This window comes from Bos grunniens, chromosome 8, assembly GCF_055505025.1.
Source record: "Bos grunniens cultivar Pamir isolate PY7600 chromosome 8, Bosgru_T2T1.0, whole genome shotgun sequence".
NCBI classification, from domain to species: domain Eukaryota; kingdom Metazoa; phylum Chordata; class Mammalia; order Artiodactyla; family Bovidae; genus Bos; species Bos grunniens.
In genome coordinates, this window is record NC_141172.1 from 25,210,613 (window position 1) to 25,231,524 (window position 20,912).

Sequence of the window (20,912 nt, forward strand, 5' to 3'; positions counted from 1 at the left end):
TAAGCCTCAACCCCACAGTGTGTTCCCTTTCTGGATTTCTGTTATCCACTTTGAAACTAAAAGACCCTCTGCATCTAGACAAAGAACTCAGAAGCAAGTCTTCTCAGAAGCAAGACTGTGCAATGGGAAGTTCCTGGGCTCAGGGAGCAGTCAGACCTGGGTTCCAGCCCTGGTTACATCCCTTCTTGGGTGTGTGACTTTGGTAAAGTTTCTTAAGTTCTCTGGCCCTTGTTTTTTCCTGAAGAACGTTTGGCTAGCCTACTAAATCAGTTTTCTAGGCCTGTCATAACAAACTGCCACAAGCTGTGTGGCTTAAAATGACAGAAATTTACTTTCTCACACTTCAAAAAGCTTGAAATCAAGGTGTGAGTATGGCTGGTTCTTTCTGAGGCTCTCTGGGAGACCCCTTCCTCACCACTGCCAACTCTGGTGGCTCCTGACATCACTCGATAATCTTGACCTCTGTCTTCATAGGGCCTTCGGTCTTGTGTCTCTCTGTTTTTTTTTTCTTCTTCTTATAAGGACACCAGTTGTTGGATTTAGGGCTCACTATAACTCAAGAATGAGTTCATCTCAAGATAATTAACTGATTCTATCTCAAAATATGCTATTTTCAAATAAAGTCACATTTGGAGATTCTGGGATACCTTGGATTTTGAGGAACATCCTATTCAATACAGCACACCTCCCTACACCGAATTCCACTATACCCAGGAAAACAGACTAAGGATCTGTGTTTATGGATTTTTTAGCCTCTTTCCTACATTTGAATCATTCAACTGTGTTTGCTTTTTATATCAGAAAATTACAGAGAAGACAATGTATATAACTAGCAACATATTGAAAATGCACTAATGCTGAATAAATACTATATTTTCCCTCCTCTTGCTTATATTTAATCTTAATACAACAACAGTAAGATCAAGTAATCTTAGCACCATTTATGTGTAAATCCTGGGAAATGAGAGGACACTTTGAGGTCCTATTCAAAGATAAAGACAAAAAACACCCTGCCCTAAACAATGACTTCTTTGGTAAGACAGGGCAAGCAATTCTCATTTCAGAACTGACCTACATCACAGCTGTTTAAATACTAAGGAACATGTGACATCTAAGAGAGTCCCTGCAACTCTGTGAATACAGAGGGCATGACAAAGATTCCAGGTAAAAATGAGAAACTTCATTTTTGTTATTCATTACCTAATTTGCCAACCATTTGGTCCATTATCTGTTAAATGCCATAGTGTTTTATTTACTTCTATATTTTCATGGCTTTTCATTTACTTCTGTATTTTTCTTTCTCAAATAATCTCAGCTCTGATATAGTTTAAAAACCATTGAGAATGTTATTCCCATAATTTGTTCATCTTCAAAACACTGAAAGCTGAGTGAAAGCTGCAGGCAGCAGCAAGAGGTGGTAGAAAGCCCATCAGCACTGACTGTACTGGTCCACTGCTTCTAATTTCAGGTGTTTCCTTTGCTTTTCTCTCACCCACTAGTACTCAGTATCCAGACACTGGGGCTGACAGTGCCTGGACCACCTCCCTGAGCACCATCAAAAATATAGAAATTTCAACGTGAAGCTCCCAAAGAAATGAGTTTCAAGGTAAACAGTTTTCCCAATATTCATACACTTCATTTAAATATATTCAACCTTGCTTCAAGTTTCTATACTCCGCAGTTAGGAACTGCTTTACAGGAAGAGTGGTGAGGAGGTCTATCACATAAAGCTGCTTTGCTCTGCTACACTGTGTGCTCTGGGAGATCACCCCTTGTCTGCCTGGATCTTGTTTTCAAGGTACAGCTCCAATATCTCTATTATAATTCCCTTCTCTTAAGGTTAGCAAGAACAAATGCTGACTGACAAAGTGCTTGGAGAAAAATCAGGGCAAAGAACAGCCCTCCACAGACTTCAGTGGTGTGTATGAACAAAAACCCTCTATATTTTAAAAAAGCTGCTCAATTTTCCTACTTTTTCCAACCATTGGTACCTTACTATGTTTATCTAAAAATTCTCCCTAAAATTCTTCCTTACAATCCCTTTCACATGAAAGTTCAGTTATTACCAGCTTGAAGCTACCCTGACATCATGTGCCACCCACACTGTCCACACAACATTGTTAATTACACTCTACTCAGATAAATTATCACAGAAGCTTCCAGTTACTTCAGTGTGAGCCTTAAAAAGTCCTCTCTCCCCAGTCAAAATGTTCCACCTGAAGACACTGGACCTCCAGAAGGGAAAACCAAGCATGCAGAAGTGCACCAAACTTTGCATGTGTACCAAAGAGTAACTAGAAGGTCCCTGGAGGGATGCCATGAATGTAGAAAATGACCCCTTACCTGGATTGGGTTGAAGGTACTCAATTGTTTTCGTCATTATTTCCATCACAGCCCTGCTGGTGACATCCACTTTCTGAAATGACAAAACAGATTTCTAAATCAAACAAATCATTAGCTTTAGAAACAAAGTTTTTGCTTGAGCATATACACAACCACTGATGGTTCAACAGAGCAATGATGAGTCCTGCAGTGGAAGGTGAGGGGCTCACAGAGCTGTCAGAAAAAGCCAGATCACTGGCTTTGCATTCAGCTTGTTCCTTTAAGATTTGGAAAGCCCATTTAGCCAGAGAGGAAGCTAGAAAACATGTTTCAAAATTACTTCATTATCTCCTGGTAAAATAAGGCTAATACAGCCACCTTTCACTGTACATTGTCTGAGGTGGTCACTGAGAATGGCTCACTATTCACTTGGTGCAGGAAACCCCACAGAATCTTGCTCATCCGGAGGTTCAAATCTTTAAGAACACTGGTGAAGCTGGCCAGGCCATGGAGGGTATGCATATCCAAACAGCCACCAAGTCTCTGAAGGATGTCATTTTACAGAAGCAATGCATTCCATTCCATCATTACAGTGCTGGAGTTGGCTGATGTGCCCAGGCCAAAGAGTGGGGCTGGACATGGGCCATCACCCAAAATACAGTGATTTTTTTGCCTCACCTTCCTAAGAATTCAGGGAACAATGTCCCTCCCTGTTAAGGGTTTTGAGGTAGAGTCCCTGGCACTGAGCACATCCCAGGTGAAGAGAATCAAAGATAGGGCCTGGACTTTCAGAGCTAATGGATGGATTAATCCCTACACGACAACTCCCTGCCATACTGAGATGATCCCTACTGGAAAAGAGCAAATTGCTCCTCAACCTGAAGAGGAGGTAACACAGAAGGAAAAGATGGCCCAGAAGAAACTGAAGAACGAAAAACACATGACTCAGGAATAAATTCAGCATAAAATAAACATAAATTAAAAAAAAATACGGTCAATAGTAGTCTCTTATGATCCTTTGTATTTCTGTTGTCTGTTATGATTTCTCCATTTTCATTTCTAATTTTGTTGATTTGACTCTTCTCCTTTTTTTTTTTTCTCTTGATGAGTCTGGCTAATGGTTTGTCTATTTTATTTATCTTCTCAAAGAACCAGCTTTTAGTTTTGTTGATTTTTACTGTAGTCTTTTTGTTTCATTTTCACTTATTTCTGCTCTGATTTTTATGATTTCTTTCCTTCTACTAACTTTGGGGTTTTTCATTTCTTTTTTTTTTCTAGTTGCTTTAGGTGTAAAGTTAGGTAATTTATTTGATTTTTCTCTTGTTTCTTGAGGTAAGCTTGTATTGCTATGAATCTTCTTCTTAGCACTGCTTTTACTGAATCCCATAGGTTTTGGACTGTCATGTTTTCATTTTCATTTGTTTCTATGTGTATTTTTATTTCCTTTTTGACTATATGATAATAAAATGGACAACTTGGAAGAAATGGACAAATTCTTACAAAAGTATAACCTTCCAAAACTGAACCAGGAACAAATAGAAAATCTTAACAGACCCAACACAAGCAGAGAAATTGAAACTGTAATAGAAAATCTTCCAACAAGAAAAAGCCCAGGACCAGATGGCTTCACAGGTGAATTCTACCAAAAATTTAGAGAAGAGCTAACACTTATCTTACTCAAACTCTTCTAGAAAATTGCAGAGGAAGGTAAACTGCCAAACTCATTCTATGAGGCCACTATCACCCTAATACCAAAATCAGACAAAGATGCCACAAAAAAAGAAAACTACAGGCCAATATCACTGATGAACATAGATGCAAAAATCCTCAACAAAATTCTAGCAAACGGAATCCAACAACATATTTAAAAACTCATACATCATGACCAAGTGGGCTTTATCCCAGGGATGCAAGGATTCTTCACTCTTCATAAATCAATCAATTTAATAACACACTGAAAGATAAAAACCATATGATTATTTCAATAGATGCAGAGAAAGCCTTTGACAAAATTCAACACCCATGTATGATAAAAACTCTCCAGAAAGCAGGCATAGAAAGAACATACCTCAACATAACAAAAGCCATATATGATAAACCCACAACAAACATTATCCTCAATGGTGAAAAATTGAAAGCATTTCCCCTAAAGTCAGGAACAAGACAAGGGTGCCCACTCTCACCACTACTATTCAACATAGTTTTGGAAGTTTTAGCCATAGCAATCAGAGAAGAAAAAGAAATGAAAGGAATCTAGATTGGAAAAGAGGAAGTAAAACTTTCACTGATTGCAGATGACATGTTCCTCTACATAGAAAACCCTAAAGACTCCACCAGAAAATTACTAGAGCTAATCAATGAATATAGCAAAGTTGAAGGATATAAAATTAATACACAGAAATCCCTTGCATTCCTATACACTAACAATGAGAAAACAGAAAGAGAAATTAAGGAAACAATCCCATTCACCATTGCAATGAAAAGAATAAAATCCTTAGGAATAAATCTACCAAAGAAACAAGACCTATATATAGAAAACTATAAAACATTGATGAAAGAAATCAAAGAGAACACAAATAGATGAAGAAATATACCATGTTCATGGATCAGAAGAAGCAATATAGTGAAAATGAGCATATTACCCAAAGCAATCTATAGATTTAATGCAATCCCTATCAAACTACCAATGGTATTTTTCACAGAACTAGAACAAATAATTTCACAATTTGTATGGAAACACAAAAAACCTCAAATAGCCAAAGCAATCTTGAGAAGGAAGAATGAAAATGGAGGAATCAATCTGTCTTACTTCAGACTATACTACAAAGCTACAGTCATAAAGACAGTATGGTACTGGCACAGTGACATAAATAATAGATCAATGGAACAAGAAATAAAGCTCAGAGATAAATCCATGCACCTATGGACACCTTATCTTTGACAAAGGAGGCAAAAATATACAATGGAGAAAAGACAATCTCTTTAACAAGTAGTGCTGGGGAAACTTGTCAACCACTTGACAAGCATGAAGAATGAAACTAGAACACTTTCTAACACCATAAACAAAAGTGAAGAAGAACTAAAGAAGCTCTTGATGAATGTGTAAGAGGAGAGTGAAAAAGTTGGTTTAAAACTCAACATTCAGAAAACTAAGATCATGGCAAATAGATGGGGAAACAATGGAAATGGTGACAGACTTTACTTTTTTGGGCTCCAAAATCACTGCAGATGGTGACTGCAGCCATGAAATTAAAAGACGCTTGCTCCTTGGAAGAAAGGCTATTGCCAACCTAGACAACATATTAAAAATCAGAGACATTACTTTGCCAACAAAGGTCTGTCTAGTCAAAGCTATGGCTTTCCCAGTAGTCATGTATGGAAGTTAGAGTTGGACTATAAAGAAAGTTGAGCGCTGAAGACTTAATGCTTTTGAACTGTGGTGTTGCAGAAGACTCTTGAGAGTCCCTTGGATGGCACGGAGATCCAACCAGTCAATCCTAAAGGTAATCAGTCCTGAATATTCATTGGAAGGACTGACACACTGAAGCTGAACCTCCAATCCTTTGGCCACCTGATGCAAAGAACTGACTCATTTGAAAAGACCCTGATGCTGGGAAAGATTGAAGGTGGGAGGAGAAGGGGATGGCAGAGGATAAGATGGTTGGATGGCACCACTAGCTTGATGGACATGAATTTGAGTAAGCTCCGGGAGTTGGTGATGGACAGGGAAGCCTGGCATGCTGCAGTCCATGGGGTCACAAAGAGTTGGACATGACTGAGCAACTGAACTGAACACAAAAATTAACTCAAAATGGAATAAATATCTACATGTAAGACCAGAAACTATAAAACTTCTAGAGGAAAACATAGAACACTCTCTGACATAAATCACAGCAAAACCCTCTATGACCCACCTCCCAGAGTGATGAAAATTAAAGCAGAAATAAACAAATGGGACCTAATTAAACTTAAAAGCTTTTGCACAATGAAGTAAACCACAAGCAGGTGAAAAGACAGCCTTCAGAATGGGAGAAAATAATAGCAAATGAAGCAACTGATAATGAATCTCAAAAATATACAAGCAGCTCATGCAGCTCAATACCAGAAAAATAAAAGACCCAATCAAAATATGGGCCAAAGAACTAAACAGACATTTCTCCAAAGAAGACATACAGATGGCTAACAAACACATGAAAAGATGCTCAACATCACTCATTATCAGAGAAATGCAAATCAAAACCACAATGAGGTACCATCTCACGCTGGTCAGAATGGCTGCTATCAAAATGTCTACAAACAATAAATGCTGGAGAGGGTGTAGAGAAAAGGGAGTCCTCTTACACTGTTGGTGGGAATGCAAACTAGTACAACCACTATGGAGAACAGTGTGCTGCTGCTAAGTCACTTCAGTCGTGTCCGACTCTGTGTGACCCCATAGACAGCAGCCACCAGGCTCCCCTGTCCGTGGGATTCTCCAGGCAAGAACACTGGAGAACAGTGTGGAGATTCCTTTAAAAGTTGGAAATAGAACTGCCATACAACCCAGCAATCCCACTGCTGGGCATACACACTGAGAAAACCAGAATTGAAAGAGACACATGTACTCCAGTGTTCATCACAGCACTGTTTACAATAGCTAGGACATAGAAGCAACCTAGATGTGCATCAGCAGACGAATGGATAAGAAAGCTGTGGTACATATACTCAATGGAACATTACTCAGCTATTGAAAAGAATACATTTTAGTCAGTTCTAATGAGGTGGATAAAACTGGAGCCTACTATACAGAGTGAAGTAAGTCAGAAAGAAAAACACCAATACAGTGTATTAACTCATATATATGGAATTTAGAAAGATGGTAATGATGACCCTATATGCAAGACAGCAAAAGAAACACAGATATAAAGAACAGACTTTTGGATTCTGTGGGAGAAGGCAAGGGTGGGATGATTTGAAAGAATACCATTGCATGCATATTACCATATGTGAAATAGATGACCAGTCCAAATTCAAGGCACAAAACACAGCACTCAAAGCCAGTGCACTGGGAAAATCCAGAGGGACTGGATGGGGAGGGAAGTGGGAAGGATTTTCGGGACAGAGGGACACATGGCTGATTCATGTCAATGTATAACAAAAACCACCACAATATTGTAATTAGCCTCTAATTAAATTAATTTTAAAAATAAAAAATGAAAAAAAAAAAAGGTTGAATTATGAATCCTACTTTTTCCCAGAGGCATTCACTGGATGTCAACAGAGGGCCAGGCATGGTGGTAGGTTTCACTGCTCTAAGAAAGAAAAATGAAACATAGACTTTTTGTTCAAGTAAGAGAAGGAAAGTTTTAATTTAACTTCCAAGAACATTGCAAGTTCTTAAACTCTTAATTGTAAATAAAAATCTTGGTCCTACAGTCCATCCTTGGGAAATTCTGAACGGTCGGTATTTGTACTCAGCAGGTCACCATGCCCTCTCTCTGTTGCATCCTTTTCCCCACATGGAGAGCCGGTGCAGGGAGGCCCTCTCTACACTCCTCCATGAAATTCTCTTCTTATCAACTCGCATGGTTCAGTCTACAGGGTAAATGACTACTGAAAATGAGTGCATCCTCCTATCCAAGGTAAGCACATAGAATACATTAAGTATGAATGAAAGGAATTGATTTTTTGATGGTAGAATACCAGGTATCAATTAAGTTCACGAGAACTTCATTGTTTTGTGTTGAAGGGCTCTGTCCTCAAATCAAAATTTTTCCATAACTTACTATATCTATTATGTCAACCTTTCATGGGTAGGGTAAAGCCTCCTTCTCTTTTATAATCAGAAACCAAACCATAACCAGAAGATTTTATTTTTCAGCTTTGTTTTTCAATATTCAATCATTTCCACTTCAGTGGTAGTCAGATTACTGAGTTTTAAAGAGTTTGTAACTACTGTGATTAATAGAGGAAAACAATTTTTTCTTATGCTGTCATCATGGCCTCAAATTACCATAAAAAACTCCTATTTTAGAGATGCCTGTCCATGTGTATATATGTACCACATCCTTTTGGCTAACTTGAGTTTTTAACACATCTTAGATTTGAGTATGTGGCTAAGTAGTATTTTATTCTGCAGTAAGTCCTCTGGAATTGTACAGTGCAAGACTTGTGTGGCTGTACACAGAGGTCTTGGAAGTATTACCAACCAACCACTATGCACTCGATGTCATGAAAATGAAGTCAAAGGGTGAGGGCAGGAAAAACAAAAAACAAAAAACAGGCTGAAAGTCTAGGCTACCTGTGTGACAGGATGAAAACACATGTTTTCTGCTGGCTCTATGGCAGAGCTTAAGGCATCTGATGGCAAATGTATTCAAATGATCTGTGTGGTTATGATGGGAATGAAAAGAGTTCCAAAGGTTAAGGTTTCTAAGGGAGAGTGCCAGAAGGACTGAATTGGCCAACTGTTTTCCTGAAAGTGAAAGCATAGGCACATATTCCTCTGATCTTTTTACTTCAGTCTTTTCAATACGAAGATTTTAGCAACTCTCAATACATTAGGAGGTTCCTCCTCCTCCACTATCCAGCCTTGTAATTTACAATTGTGGGTAGGGAGAGAAAGAACTCCCTCAACCCTCTTACTCACTATCACATTTTCCTTCTTCATGCTGCAACAAGGGTTGGAAAACTATGGCCAGCAGGCCAAATCTGGGCTGTTATCTGTCAATTTTTTTTTTAATGGTTGGAACAATTCAAAAGAAGACTATTTTGCTGCATATAATAACTATGTGAAATTCAAATTTGAGTGTCCTTGAGTAAATTTTATTGGAATGCAGCCATGCTCTTTCATTTAAGCACCATCAGTGGTTGCTTTTCCTCTTCAGCAGCAGAGGTGAGGAGCCACAAGAGACCACAAACGCCCTCTGGCTCAAAGCCCAATGTATGTACAGAAAATGTTTGCTGCTCCTGTGCTGAGGTTCTATTGTACTTTCACAAAGGCATGCCATGCTGAATCTATGGATGCCCATCATTCCACCAGCTGCCTCAGTCTTCAGAGACAAGATACAAGAGAACTGAAAAGCGCCAGATTGACTAGAATGGGGCCTTTGTTCTGAGGCACCTGAACATGACCTGCCCCCATTGGAAAAGGAACAGTCAGCATTTCCTGAACACAAATGGCTGCATAAGTGAAAAATGCAGCATTTTTTTGTGGACTAACAAAAGGACTGAAAGATATGACTTCATACCATCAGACAACATTATACCAGATTATACAGCATTATACCAGATGATGTCACAGGGGACACAGTAGCAGAATTTAAGGGAAAAAAAAATGGACACCTTAAAATGGAACACAGTTTGTGGGTCTAGTGAGCAATAGATGAATTGTGGGTGTAGTGATATACAGATGAATCAGGCATCCACTTGGACATGGGGTAAGTTACAGTGTTTACACAAAAGAAATGTTAAAATATTATATGAAACATGAAAGTATTTCAAATTCTTAATTTTTCTGTCACTGAAGTTAAGAAAATGTACCTATTAAGAATGTACACACACCCACTTAAAGTACTAAGGACCTGAAGGAGAACACATAACTAAACAAGCCACAGAAACCTGATGAAAACAGCATCCCGGGAAAGTTTGTCTGGCAGTGAGATGCAGACTGGTCCATTAAGGGGGTGTCTTAATAGTTCCCTCCTGACTTGGAAGAATTAGTGTACCTTCTCCAGACTGCTGTGCTTTACAGCAGTTACCTTATGTATTCGGAAAGCCTGATTAATAAACTGCGTGCTGACCAAAAATAAATAAATAAATAAATAAACAACACATTAGGCCAGGATTGCCTCAATGTATTTTTTTTTTTTTTCTTGCTAACCTTCTTAGGCATTTACCTTTAATGAATATTGGCTTGGGGATATATGAAAAACACTTAATTGAGAAGAAGCTAAGTTTCAGGATATGCAGAAAAATATCTTTAAAGCTCATCGTGTTTGGGGGTCCCATCCATCCTATAATTCTATACCAGGGAATGAGTGTCTCAGTACAGTAATCCACACCTTCTCCTTTAACACCACCATGAAGACATTCACATATATGACAGGTACGCTCAGTTCAGTTCAGTCACTCAGTCGTGTCCAACTCTTCACGACCCCATGAATCGCAGCACGCCAGGCCTCCCTGTCCATCACCAACTCCCGGAGTTCACTCAGACTCAGGTCCATCGAGTCAGTGATACCATCCAGCCATCTCATCCTCTGTCGTCCCCTTCTCCTCCTGCCCCCAATCCCTCCCAGCATCAGGTATGCTCAGGGATGTGTAAAACCCTGAGCATGCTTGCTGGGACTCTACTCCTTTCCCTTGAGATCTATCACTGGAATCCAAGTAAGAAGGACATTATTTAAAATGACACTATTGGTGGTGGTTTAGTCACTAAGTCATGACTAACTCTTGTACCCCATGGACTGTAGCCCACCAAACTCCTCTGTCCATGGGATTTCCCAGGCAAGAATACTGGTGTGGGTTACCATTTCCTTCTCCAGAGGATCTTCCCGACCCAGGGATCAAACCTGCATCTCCTGCATTGCAGGCAGTCTCCTGTATTGCAGGCAGATCCTTTAACAACTGAGCCACCAAGGAGCCCCAAATGACACTATTAGTAACAAATTACTTGCCACACCACTCAAAGGAGATGGCAACTAGTGTGCTTCATACGGAATACAGGAACTGTGGGTTTAGCCTCTGTTTAAACATGGGCAGTGATGAAGAATTCAGTAATTCCCAAGGCTCTTTTTTATTTAAAAAGTTCTGACAGCAGTAAGTTCTTTCTTCTGTTAAGCCTGAATCTGTTTTCCTATAGCTTCTACTCATCAATGCTAGTCTATAACGTGGGGTTTAATAGAAGGATCTAGCCCCCTCTACCCAATAACTAATTATATATGGAGATAATGGCCATGGACCTTCTCCTATAGAGCATCTCCACAGCATGCTCTGCAAACAATACACTCTCTCACTCTTATAAGGAATGACAATTGCTCCATTCTTTCCCAAATCTGCTTGTCTTCAAACTTGAGGCTACCCTTATATGTATGGCTGAGTGAATCTCTTTGCTGTTGACCTAAGTGAAAGTGAAGTCGCTCAGTCGTGTCCGACCCTCAGCGACCCCATGGACTGCAGCCTACCAGGCTCCTCTGTCCATGGGATTCTCCAGGCAAGAGTACTGGAGTGGGGTGCAACTGACCTAAAACTATCACAATATTGTTAATTGGCTATACTCCAATATAAGGGCTTCACCAGTGGCTCAGCAGTAAAGACTCTCCTGAGATGCAGAAGATGCCATGGGTTCAATCCCTTGGTCGGGAAGATCCCCTGGAGGAGGGCATAGCAACCCACTCCAGTATTCTTGCTTTGGAGAATCCCATGGACAGAGGAGCTGGCAGGCTATAGTCCATAGGGCTGCACAGAATCAGACATGACTAAAGTGACTGAGCATGCACTCCAATATAAAATAAAAAGTTAAAAAAAAACTTGAGGCTGCCCCTTCAGATAAATTCCATTGTCATTAAAATGGTCTATAGCAATGCTTTCAACTTGAGGACTCCTGGTTTTGATAGCTTTATCTTAGCCCCCAAGATGGTAGCTACACTTTGTCTTTGGATCCCAGACAAGCCCCCAAGATGATAGTGATAAGATATCCTGATACCTTGTCTTGGGATCTCAGATGAGCCCCCAAGATGATAGTTTTAGCTTAGCCCCAAGATGATAGACATACTTTGTCTTGGGATCCCGAATGAGCCCCCAAGATGACAGTGATAGCTATACCTTGTCCTAGGATCCTGGATGAGCCCCAAAGATGATGGCTTATGGTGAATGGTGCTGCCAGATTCGTGGTCTCCAAGGCAGATTTAACTCCAGGACCAAAGACAGTCTCAGTTACTCAGAGCTTTGTGTAGATTTTTATTTAAAGTGAAAGTGATAGAAAAAGCTTCTGACATAGACATCAGAAGCGGGTAGGAGAGTACCTGCCTTGCTAGTTTAAGCAGAACATTATATACTTTTCTGCTAGTTGCTAAGAACAGAAAAAATACCTCAAGGCTGTGAAAATTTTGCCCATACCCTTTCCCATAACATACATCCTGGGATGACATCGGCACAAGATTAGCCAGAAGGAACAGGTTATTCCAGAGCTCAAGGCTGTGGAAGTTCTACCCAGACCTTCTCCCATAACATACATTCTGAGCTCAAAGAAAGCATGTCCTTGAGCAAGAGATACTGCTGGCTAAGAGACCTATGTGTCTAAAGCAAAATAACGTGAAAAAGAAACAATGTTCACCTCCTTCTGAAAGGGACCTTAGGCTTGGACTCCTTATCAACCTGCCTAAGTTAATTCTCTTAGTTTCAACAGCAGGGATTTCCTATGATACTTTTCAGGCTGAAAAAGGAGACACTGTATTCCTTGGTTTGGACTTTTACATAACTCATGTACACAGAAACAAGAGAAAATTTCAGAATTGAGCTCAAGTGCCCTCTCCTCTAGAAACATTCCACTGGATCTACCCAGTCTGAGTTAGGTCTTCCGTGAAAATACTTTCCAAAACACTAAGCATCATGTCTTGTAAGACACTCAGCTCTGTGCCTATTTCTTCTATCAAAACTGAAAGCTCCTTGAAGGCAGGAACTGCACCTTAATCATCTTTGTATTCCTGGTGTCCAGCAGCATGCCTGTCACATGGAAGCATTTATAGATATTTCATGTGAATTAATGAACATAATCACACACACACAGAATCACTGCATCAACTGATGTAAATCTGTGAGGAAACCAGAGGTCCCTTAAATTCCAGTATTCCCTGTTGTTAGGGGAAGCACATTGACTGAAACCACTCACCTTGGCCAGGCACTACAGTAACAATTTGCATGCATTATTTTACACGACAGGAGGTCCTCTGTAAGGAACACAGATCTAACAAGCCACCACCAACCAGAAGAATTTGGGAAAGATCAAAAGGTGGTCCTACCACCTCCCAGAATCCTTCTCACTGGCATCCATCTTGGCTGAGCAATGCATGAACTGCCAGGAAGGACCCTGAGTCAGAATGACTGGCAAAAGATAATCTGAAAGCTAAACTCATCACCATAAAACCTGAGATTGCAAGCCATATGGCAGAGAAGTTCTCCTGGGTTCCCTAACTCTACTTCTCTCTGCCCAGCTGCCCCTTCCCAATAAAGTCTCTTGCTTTGTCAGCTTGTGTGTCTCCTCAGACAGTTCATTTCTGAGTGTTAGACAAGAGCCCACTCTTGGGCCTTGGAAGGCATTCTCCTTCCTGCAACACTCTTGCCAAAAAATCTGAAGCTTTTCAAAGAAAAAAATCCACACAGTGGATTTTTGAGGAATCCACACAATGTTTGAGGAAGCTTGTAAGCAGCAGATACTATTGAAAACTCACAAAGAAACAATTCCACGTGAGGCAACTACGAAGAGGACAGAAATGGTGATAGCAGGGTTCCTGCAGAGACAGTACAGTGGAAGGATTCCACCCAGTCAGCTCCTCGAGGGGAAGGCTACACGGGCTAAGAGGTATACAGGTAATTTTACTGCATCTCAGCAGGAGAGTGGTCAGGGTGGCTTTATAAAAAAATTGTATTTATTTATTTTAATTGGAGGCTAATTATAATATTGTAGTGGTTTTTGCCATACATTGACATGAATCTGCCATGAGTGTACATGTGTTCTCCATCCTGAACCCGCCTCCCACCTCCCTCCCCATCCTATGCCTCAGGGTCATCCCAGGGCACCAGCCCTGAGACCCTGTCTCATGCATCAAACCTGGACTGGCGATCTGTTTCACATATGATAATACACATGTTTCAATGCTATTCTCTCAAATCATCCTACCCTTATCTTCTCCCACAGAGTCCAAAAGACTGTTCTATACATCTGTGTGTCTTTTGTGTCTTGCATATAGGGTCATCGTTACCATCTTTCTAAATTCTATATATATACGTTAGTATATGTATCGGTGTTTTTCTAACTTACTTCACTCTGTATAATAGGCTCCAGTTTTATCCACCTCATTAGAACTGATTCAAATGCATTCTTTTTAATGGCTGAGTAATATTCCATTGTGTATATGTACCACAGCTTTCTCATCCATTCGTCTGCTGATGGACATCTAGGTTGCTTCCATGTCCTGGCTATTGTAAACAGTGCTGCGATGAACATTGGGGTACACATGTCTCTTTCAATTCTGGTTTCCTCTGTGTGTATGCCCAGCAGTGGGGTTGCTGGGAAACTAGGAATACCAGTTCTCTTTCCAGTAGTCTTGCTTGATGCAAACCTCTAATCTATCTCATTTTGTTGTCTAATTGCACCCCTGAGAACACAGCTGAACAAAGGTTCTCTATTCTAAATGCTTGATGATCAGAAAACCAACCATGGAGAGGTGATTCTTCTGCAGGCTTGGGAACACTGAGTAAAAATCTGTCTGTGAGTAATAAACACATTAACAGAAGGCACAGTTTGGGAGTCTAAATTTAAACCAGGTGTTTTCTGATTACCACATAAGTCTCTACCTTTAATGTGAATTTTAACATGAGTGGAGAGTGCAAAACTCGGCACAGAACCACAGATAAGACAAAGGATAAGTGGAATAAAGTGGAATTAAATAATTTCCACATCTCACTGAAATCTAAATCTCTCAGTTTACCTAGGTATAAGTCCAAATACAAAACCACAGGTGTGTTCTTCAATCAACAAAACTTCATTACAGAAATATTTAGATTTTGAAATAAAAACTTCAGAAACTCATTATTTTCTAGGAAATAGGAGAAATCGGTGTTATCTGGTGGCTCAAACAGTAAAGAATCTGCCTGCTATGCAGGAGATCTGGGTTCAATCCCTGGGTTAGGAAGATCCCCTGGAGAAGCAAATGGCAACCCACTCCAATATCCTTGCCTGGAAAATTCCATGGACAGAGGAGCCTGGTGAGTTACAGTCCATGGGGTTGCAAAGAGTTGGTCACAACTGAGCGACTAACTTTCCTTTTTCAGACTTAGAGGGACATCTGTGGGTCTTTGTCTGAAGCAGAATATTTATAAGATGTTCTTTTATTCCTATTACTTTGCAAGATTGGTATGGATTCAAAGCCCTAATTAGTCATTCAGTTATAAAGTCTATTCTCCAAATTTCTTCTTTTTAGTCTCATTTTTAAGAAACAGAAAGTTAGTCTCAGCTTTGGCAGTGGGCTACTGGGCTTATTGCCTATGTCCTGGCAGAGGCTGAAAGCAGGACTCCAATTCTGATTCCTTAGTCCTAAATTCCTAAATATAATACCAGCCTAACCTGTCACTAATGACAGGGCTCTGACCGAGTGGCATATTATATATTCTCTCCAGGGTAGGGGAGGAGGGGAGGGAGAGGATAAGGGGGATGAAGGAAGACTGGGTGTAGACAAGATTGGTGCAAATCAACAGACCCATGGGGCTGCTCATAAAGATGGGGATGGAACTCCAATACAAACAGGGAAGGAGGAGTCAAAGCCAAGTTATTCTGAGCAGGTGTGTCAGATTCTAGAGCACCAGATGCTGTAAAAGAAGGATGGGTAGAATTCTGTTTCAAAAACTATGAACAGCAGTGGCCTAGCTTTGGCTGAAGGTTAGGTGGTATTTCAAACCATCCAGAGATGAGAAATAGAGACCAATGCAGACTTCAGTCCAATGGAAGCAAGTGGCTGTCAGGCATTCAGTGTAAAAGGCTGGCTTCCCAGACTTCAGGTCAGGGCTCAGGACTCTCATATTAAATCTCCTATCAGTGAGGATCCTTATTCTATCAGTGAGCTCAGTTCAGTTCAGTCGCTCAGTCATGTCCAACTCTGCGTTGGACATGAATCACAGCACACCAGGTCTTCCTGTCCATCAACAACTCCCAGAGTTCACCCAAACTCATGTCCCTCGAGTTGGTGATGCCATCCAGCCATCTCATCCTCTGTCATCCCCTTCTCCTCCTGCCCCTAATCCCTCCCAGCATCAGGGTCTTTTCCAATGAGTCAACTCTTTGCATCAGGTGGCCCAAGTATTGGAGTTTCAGCTTCAGCATCAGTCCTTCTAATGAACACCCAGGACTGATCTCCTTTAGGATGGACTGGTTGGATCTCCTTGCAGTCCAAGGGACTCTCAAGAGTCTTCTCCAACACCACAGCTCAAAAGCATCAATTATTTGGCACTCAGCCTTCTTCACAGTCCAACTCTTACATCCATATATGACCACTGGAAAAACTATAGCCTTGACTAGACGGAACTTTGTTGGCAAAATAGTATCTCTGCTTTTCAATATGCTATCTAGGTTGGTCACAACTTTGCTTCCAAGGAGTAAGCATCTTTTAATTTCATGGCTGCAGTCACCATCTGCAGTGATTTTGGAGCCCCCCAAAAATAAAGTCTGACACTGTTTCTACTGTTTCCCCATCTATTTCCCATGAAGTGATGGGACCAGATGCCATGATCTTAGTTTTCTGAATGTTGAGCTTTAAGCCAACTTTTTCACTCTCCTCTTTCACTTTCATCAAGAGGCTTTTGAGTTCCTCTTCACTTTCTGCCATAAGGGTGGTGTCATCTGCATATCTGGGGTTATTGATATTTCTCCCAGCAATCTTGATTCCAGCGTGTGCTTCCTCCAGTCCAGCATTTCTCATGATGTACTCTGCATATAAGTTAAATAAGCAGGGTGACAATATACAGCCTTGACATACTCCTTTTCCTATTTGGAACCAGTCTGTTGTTCCATGTCCAGTTCTAATCGTTGCTTCCTGACCTGCATACAAGTTTCTCAAGAGGCAAGTCAGGTGGTCTGGTATTCCCATCTCTTTCAGAATTTTCCACAGTTGATTGTGATCCACACAGTCAAAGGCTTTGGCATAGTCAATAAAGCAGAAACAGATGTTTTTCTGGAACTCTCTTGCTTTTTCCATGATCCAGCAAATGCTGGCAATTTGGTCTCTGGTTCCTCTGCCCTTTCTAAAACCAGCTTGAACATCTGGAAGTTTGTGGTTCACATATTGCTGAAGCCTGGTCTGGAGAATTTTGAGCATTACTTTACTAGCGTGTGAGATGAGTGCAACTGGGCGGTAGTTTGAGCATTCTTTGGGATTGCCTTTCTTTGGGATTGGAATGAAAACTGACCTTTTCCAGTCTGTGGCCACTGCTGAGTATTCCAAATTTGCTGGCAGACTGAGTGCACCACTTCCACAGCATCATCTTTCAGGATTTGAAATAGTTCAACTGGAATTCCATCACCTCCACTAACTTTGTTCATAGTAATGCTTCCTAAGGCCCACTTGACTTCACATTCTAAGATGTCTGGCTCTAGGTGAGTGATCACACCATCGTGATTATCTGGGTCGTGAAGATCTTTTTTGTATAGTTTTTCTGTGTATTCTTGCCACCTCTTCTTAATACCTTCTGCTTCTGTTAGGTCCATACCATTTCTGTCCTTTATCGAGCCCATCTTTGCATGAAATGTTCCCTTGGTATCTCTAATTTTCTTGAAGAGATCTCTAGTCTTTCTCATTCTGTTGTTTTCCTCTATTTCTTTGCATTGATCACGGAGGAAGGCTTATCTCTCCTTGCTATTCTTTGGAACTCTGCATTCAGATGCTTATATCTTTCCTTTTCTCCTTTGCTTTTCACTTCTCTTCTTTTCACAGCTATTTGTAAGGCCTCCTCAGACAGCCATTTTGCTTTTTTGCATTTCTTTTCCACGGGGATGGTCTTGATTCCTGTCTCCTATACAATGTCACGAACCTCCGTCCATAGTTCATCAGGCGCTCTGTCTATCAGATCTCTGTCTATCAGTGAGGTCCACCTCAAAAACTTGGCCAGAAATACCAGCTATTTGGCTGCTTTATCTAAACACTGAATAGTCTATTTCACAAGATTCCAGTCTCTGGGCCACTCATCTTTTCTTCAGGAACTCCAATGCGTCTGGTCCTCTCTTGCTGTTTCCTTTACTAGAAACACATTGGGCTCTGCTTACTCTTGCTTGTTCTTTATATTCTTAAATATCAGGAAAGTCTTCCCTGACCACCCTATGTGGGTGAGTTTCCTCCATTCCAAGCTTCTCTAGTGCCATGTTTCATTACCCTTGCCACACTGGACAGTAATTGTCTAAAGTGTGTTTTCCCCACTAGATTATGAATTTAATTCAGTCAGGAACCTTATCTATCCTGTTTACTAATGTATCCCACAAGCCTGCCTCAAAGGAGGTACAAAACAAAAATTTGCTTTGTTCATCAGTGAACTCTTCAGAACAAAAACTGAAAAAGACAGGGCAGAAAGCATCTAGGAATTTTCTGCTTGATCCTTCATGCAGACAGCAAAAATATTAATAGCAAAACTGAGGTGGCCCACTAGAACTGAGATAGACTAAGTAAAAAATGTGGTTTCTGGGTATCACGGGCTTTTGACATTCTCCCTGTTCAAGTACACGGTTTGGATTCCCAGATCCTTTACTCATTCACAATTTAACATCTAAAATAATTAATTGCATGATGTAATATCCATTCTCCATCGTAAGCCTATGTATCTCTTTCAATGAACCGTCTCAAAATGAAAGAAAAGCAAAAGGGAAAACATGGCATCTGTCACAAGAAAAATGAAAACATGTATTTTGTTCACCACCTCCACTCTCACTTGTTGAGAATCTGCTCTTTTAAGAAAGAATGTTATATGATTTATATTATTTTTCATCCTTAATAAATCTCTGAAGAATGAACGTGTATTCTCCTTTTACATTTATGAGAATACAGAGGCCCAGAGCAATACCCAGACTTGTGTAACAAGCAGTGTAGGTGGAACTCAGGCCAAGAGCAGACAGGCTCACAACTACATTCACTGCACCCGCTGACTCGTGCTGGCACAGTCCCCTCAGGGAAGTTCTCGAAGGCTAGAGAGTGACTGCAACTCTCCCCAAAACATCTGATACATCATTCCCCACCTTCTCTTCTTTTCGTACCAGCCCAGTCCAATTCAAACACCAGCTCCATATTGTCCCTATTTGGAAAAGTGATGATAAAATCCATTATGACATTTCACCTTCATGGAGGCTTTGTTCTCAGGATAGTGAAAAAAGAAAAAAAAAGGCAATTTACATCTTCTGTTTTACAATATACATTACAAAGAGAGTACTTTTAGGAGTAACTTTTGCATTCTCAGGTGCCCGTGGAGAACAGCTTCCCCCTTCCTTTCTCGCTTCTCCTCTTAGTATGCTGGGAGATTTTATGTCAAGGGAATCTAAGTGATGAAGACTCACCCTCTCCATCTCTTTGAAGTCATCATCTAGCTTGGTTCCTTCAGCTCCTCCAACCTTCTCACTCACTTTCTGTAGAAAATAACCAAAAAAAAAAAAAAGAGGAATTATTACAAATAAATTTTCTTTTAAAAATATGTGTCACGAGTTGTAAGTGCTTTGACAAATATCACCTAATACAACATCACAACTATTCTCTGACATGGGTAGGCCATTCCATTTTCACAGGAGGCAACTGTGTATCAGAGGATACAGATAATTTACCAAAATCCACGCACCTGGTAGATACTGAAGCAGGAATTCAAAGCTGTGTCTTCTGATTTCAACTCTAGTGCTCTTTCTATTATATACATCATCATACAACTGTCAAAGCACTAACATTTTCCTTTTGAAAATTCCAAGGGACAATAGCATCATACAATAATCATTTCCCTCTGATAATGGATCTAAAATGCTACCTAGGTAGAAAATTACTGCATCTTCAACCTATTTTTCAATGGGCTGTTGAACAGATAATCACAAGCATCTATCAAACTGGTATGAAAAATACCAGCCTAACTGATCTTCAGATAAAGGGACTTAAATAGTTATCTTATAAATCTCCCTGTAGTTGTCCATGTCCTTATATACATAAGATAAATTGTGTGTAAAGATGTTGAGGGTATTTCTTTGCTACCCAGTCAATTCCCATTATCATACATTCTATGTTCATCAGTTTACATATGCAAATGTACATTTTCTACCTGTAGAATTCACGCTCATTAAAAAATTAGATATTCTATTCTGTTTTGAAATAAAGATCAAATTAAGTCGAATAAAAATTACAAAGGAATCACAAGAAAAATATTTCACTTTCATTAAAAACAGGAAATATTAAATGCTAATGACACCAGAATGTCATTCCTCTTAAAATAACTGTAAAGGTAGTTAGATGCTTTTTACTAAGATGTCACTGTGCTACATAAAGTTACCACATACACATATTAAAGTATAAGTTTTCATTTCCTTTAATAGCCACTGTGTTGAGGGTCTTTGCAGAATATCCCCACCATGGTCAGACCTGCAGCAACCTTAGTAACAACTGGGTCATCCAAGTAAGCTTGGTTTACCTCCTTCTAAAAGGGCTCTGGGATACATGGCTCACTTTCTTGCCTTGGAAGCTCTGATATCCCCTTATTGGGGGCTGAGGTATAGTGCTTACATTCCCCTTCTTTAACTCCTGTGTTCTGCCACCAGGAAGAGCTTTAGAAGAGATCACTCTTGGGAAAATCAAGAGCCTACATTCTTTCACCACTCTGGCCCAGAT

At 40.2% G+C, this 20,912-nt stretch overlaps 1 protein-coding gene across 2 annotated transcripts in view; it reads right to left on the bottom strand.

Moving 5' to 3' along the window:
- SH3GL2 (SH3 domain containing GRB2 like 2, endophilin A1) overlaps positions 1 to 20,912 on the bottom strand; it is a 243,989-nt gene that overhangs the window by 40,184 nt on the left and 182,893 nt on the right. For both annotated transcript variants that reach the window (XM_086414977.1, XM_086414976.1), the window contains 2 exons: positions 19,610 to 19,678; positions 2,344 to 2,416 (listed from right to left, as the gene is read on the bottom strand). In XM_086414977.1, the coding sequence (XP_086271103.1) occupies positions 2,344 to 2,416; positions 19,610 to 19,618 (82 nt within the window). In that variant the 5' untranslated portion in view covers positions 19,619 to 19,678. The remainder of the gene's footprint in view (positions 1 to 2,343; positions 2,417 to 19,609; positions 19,679 to 20,912) is intronic.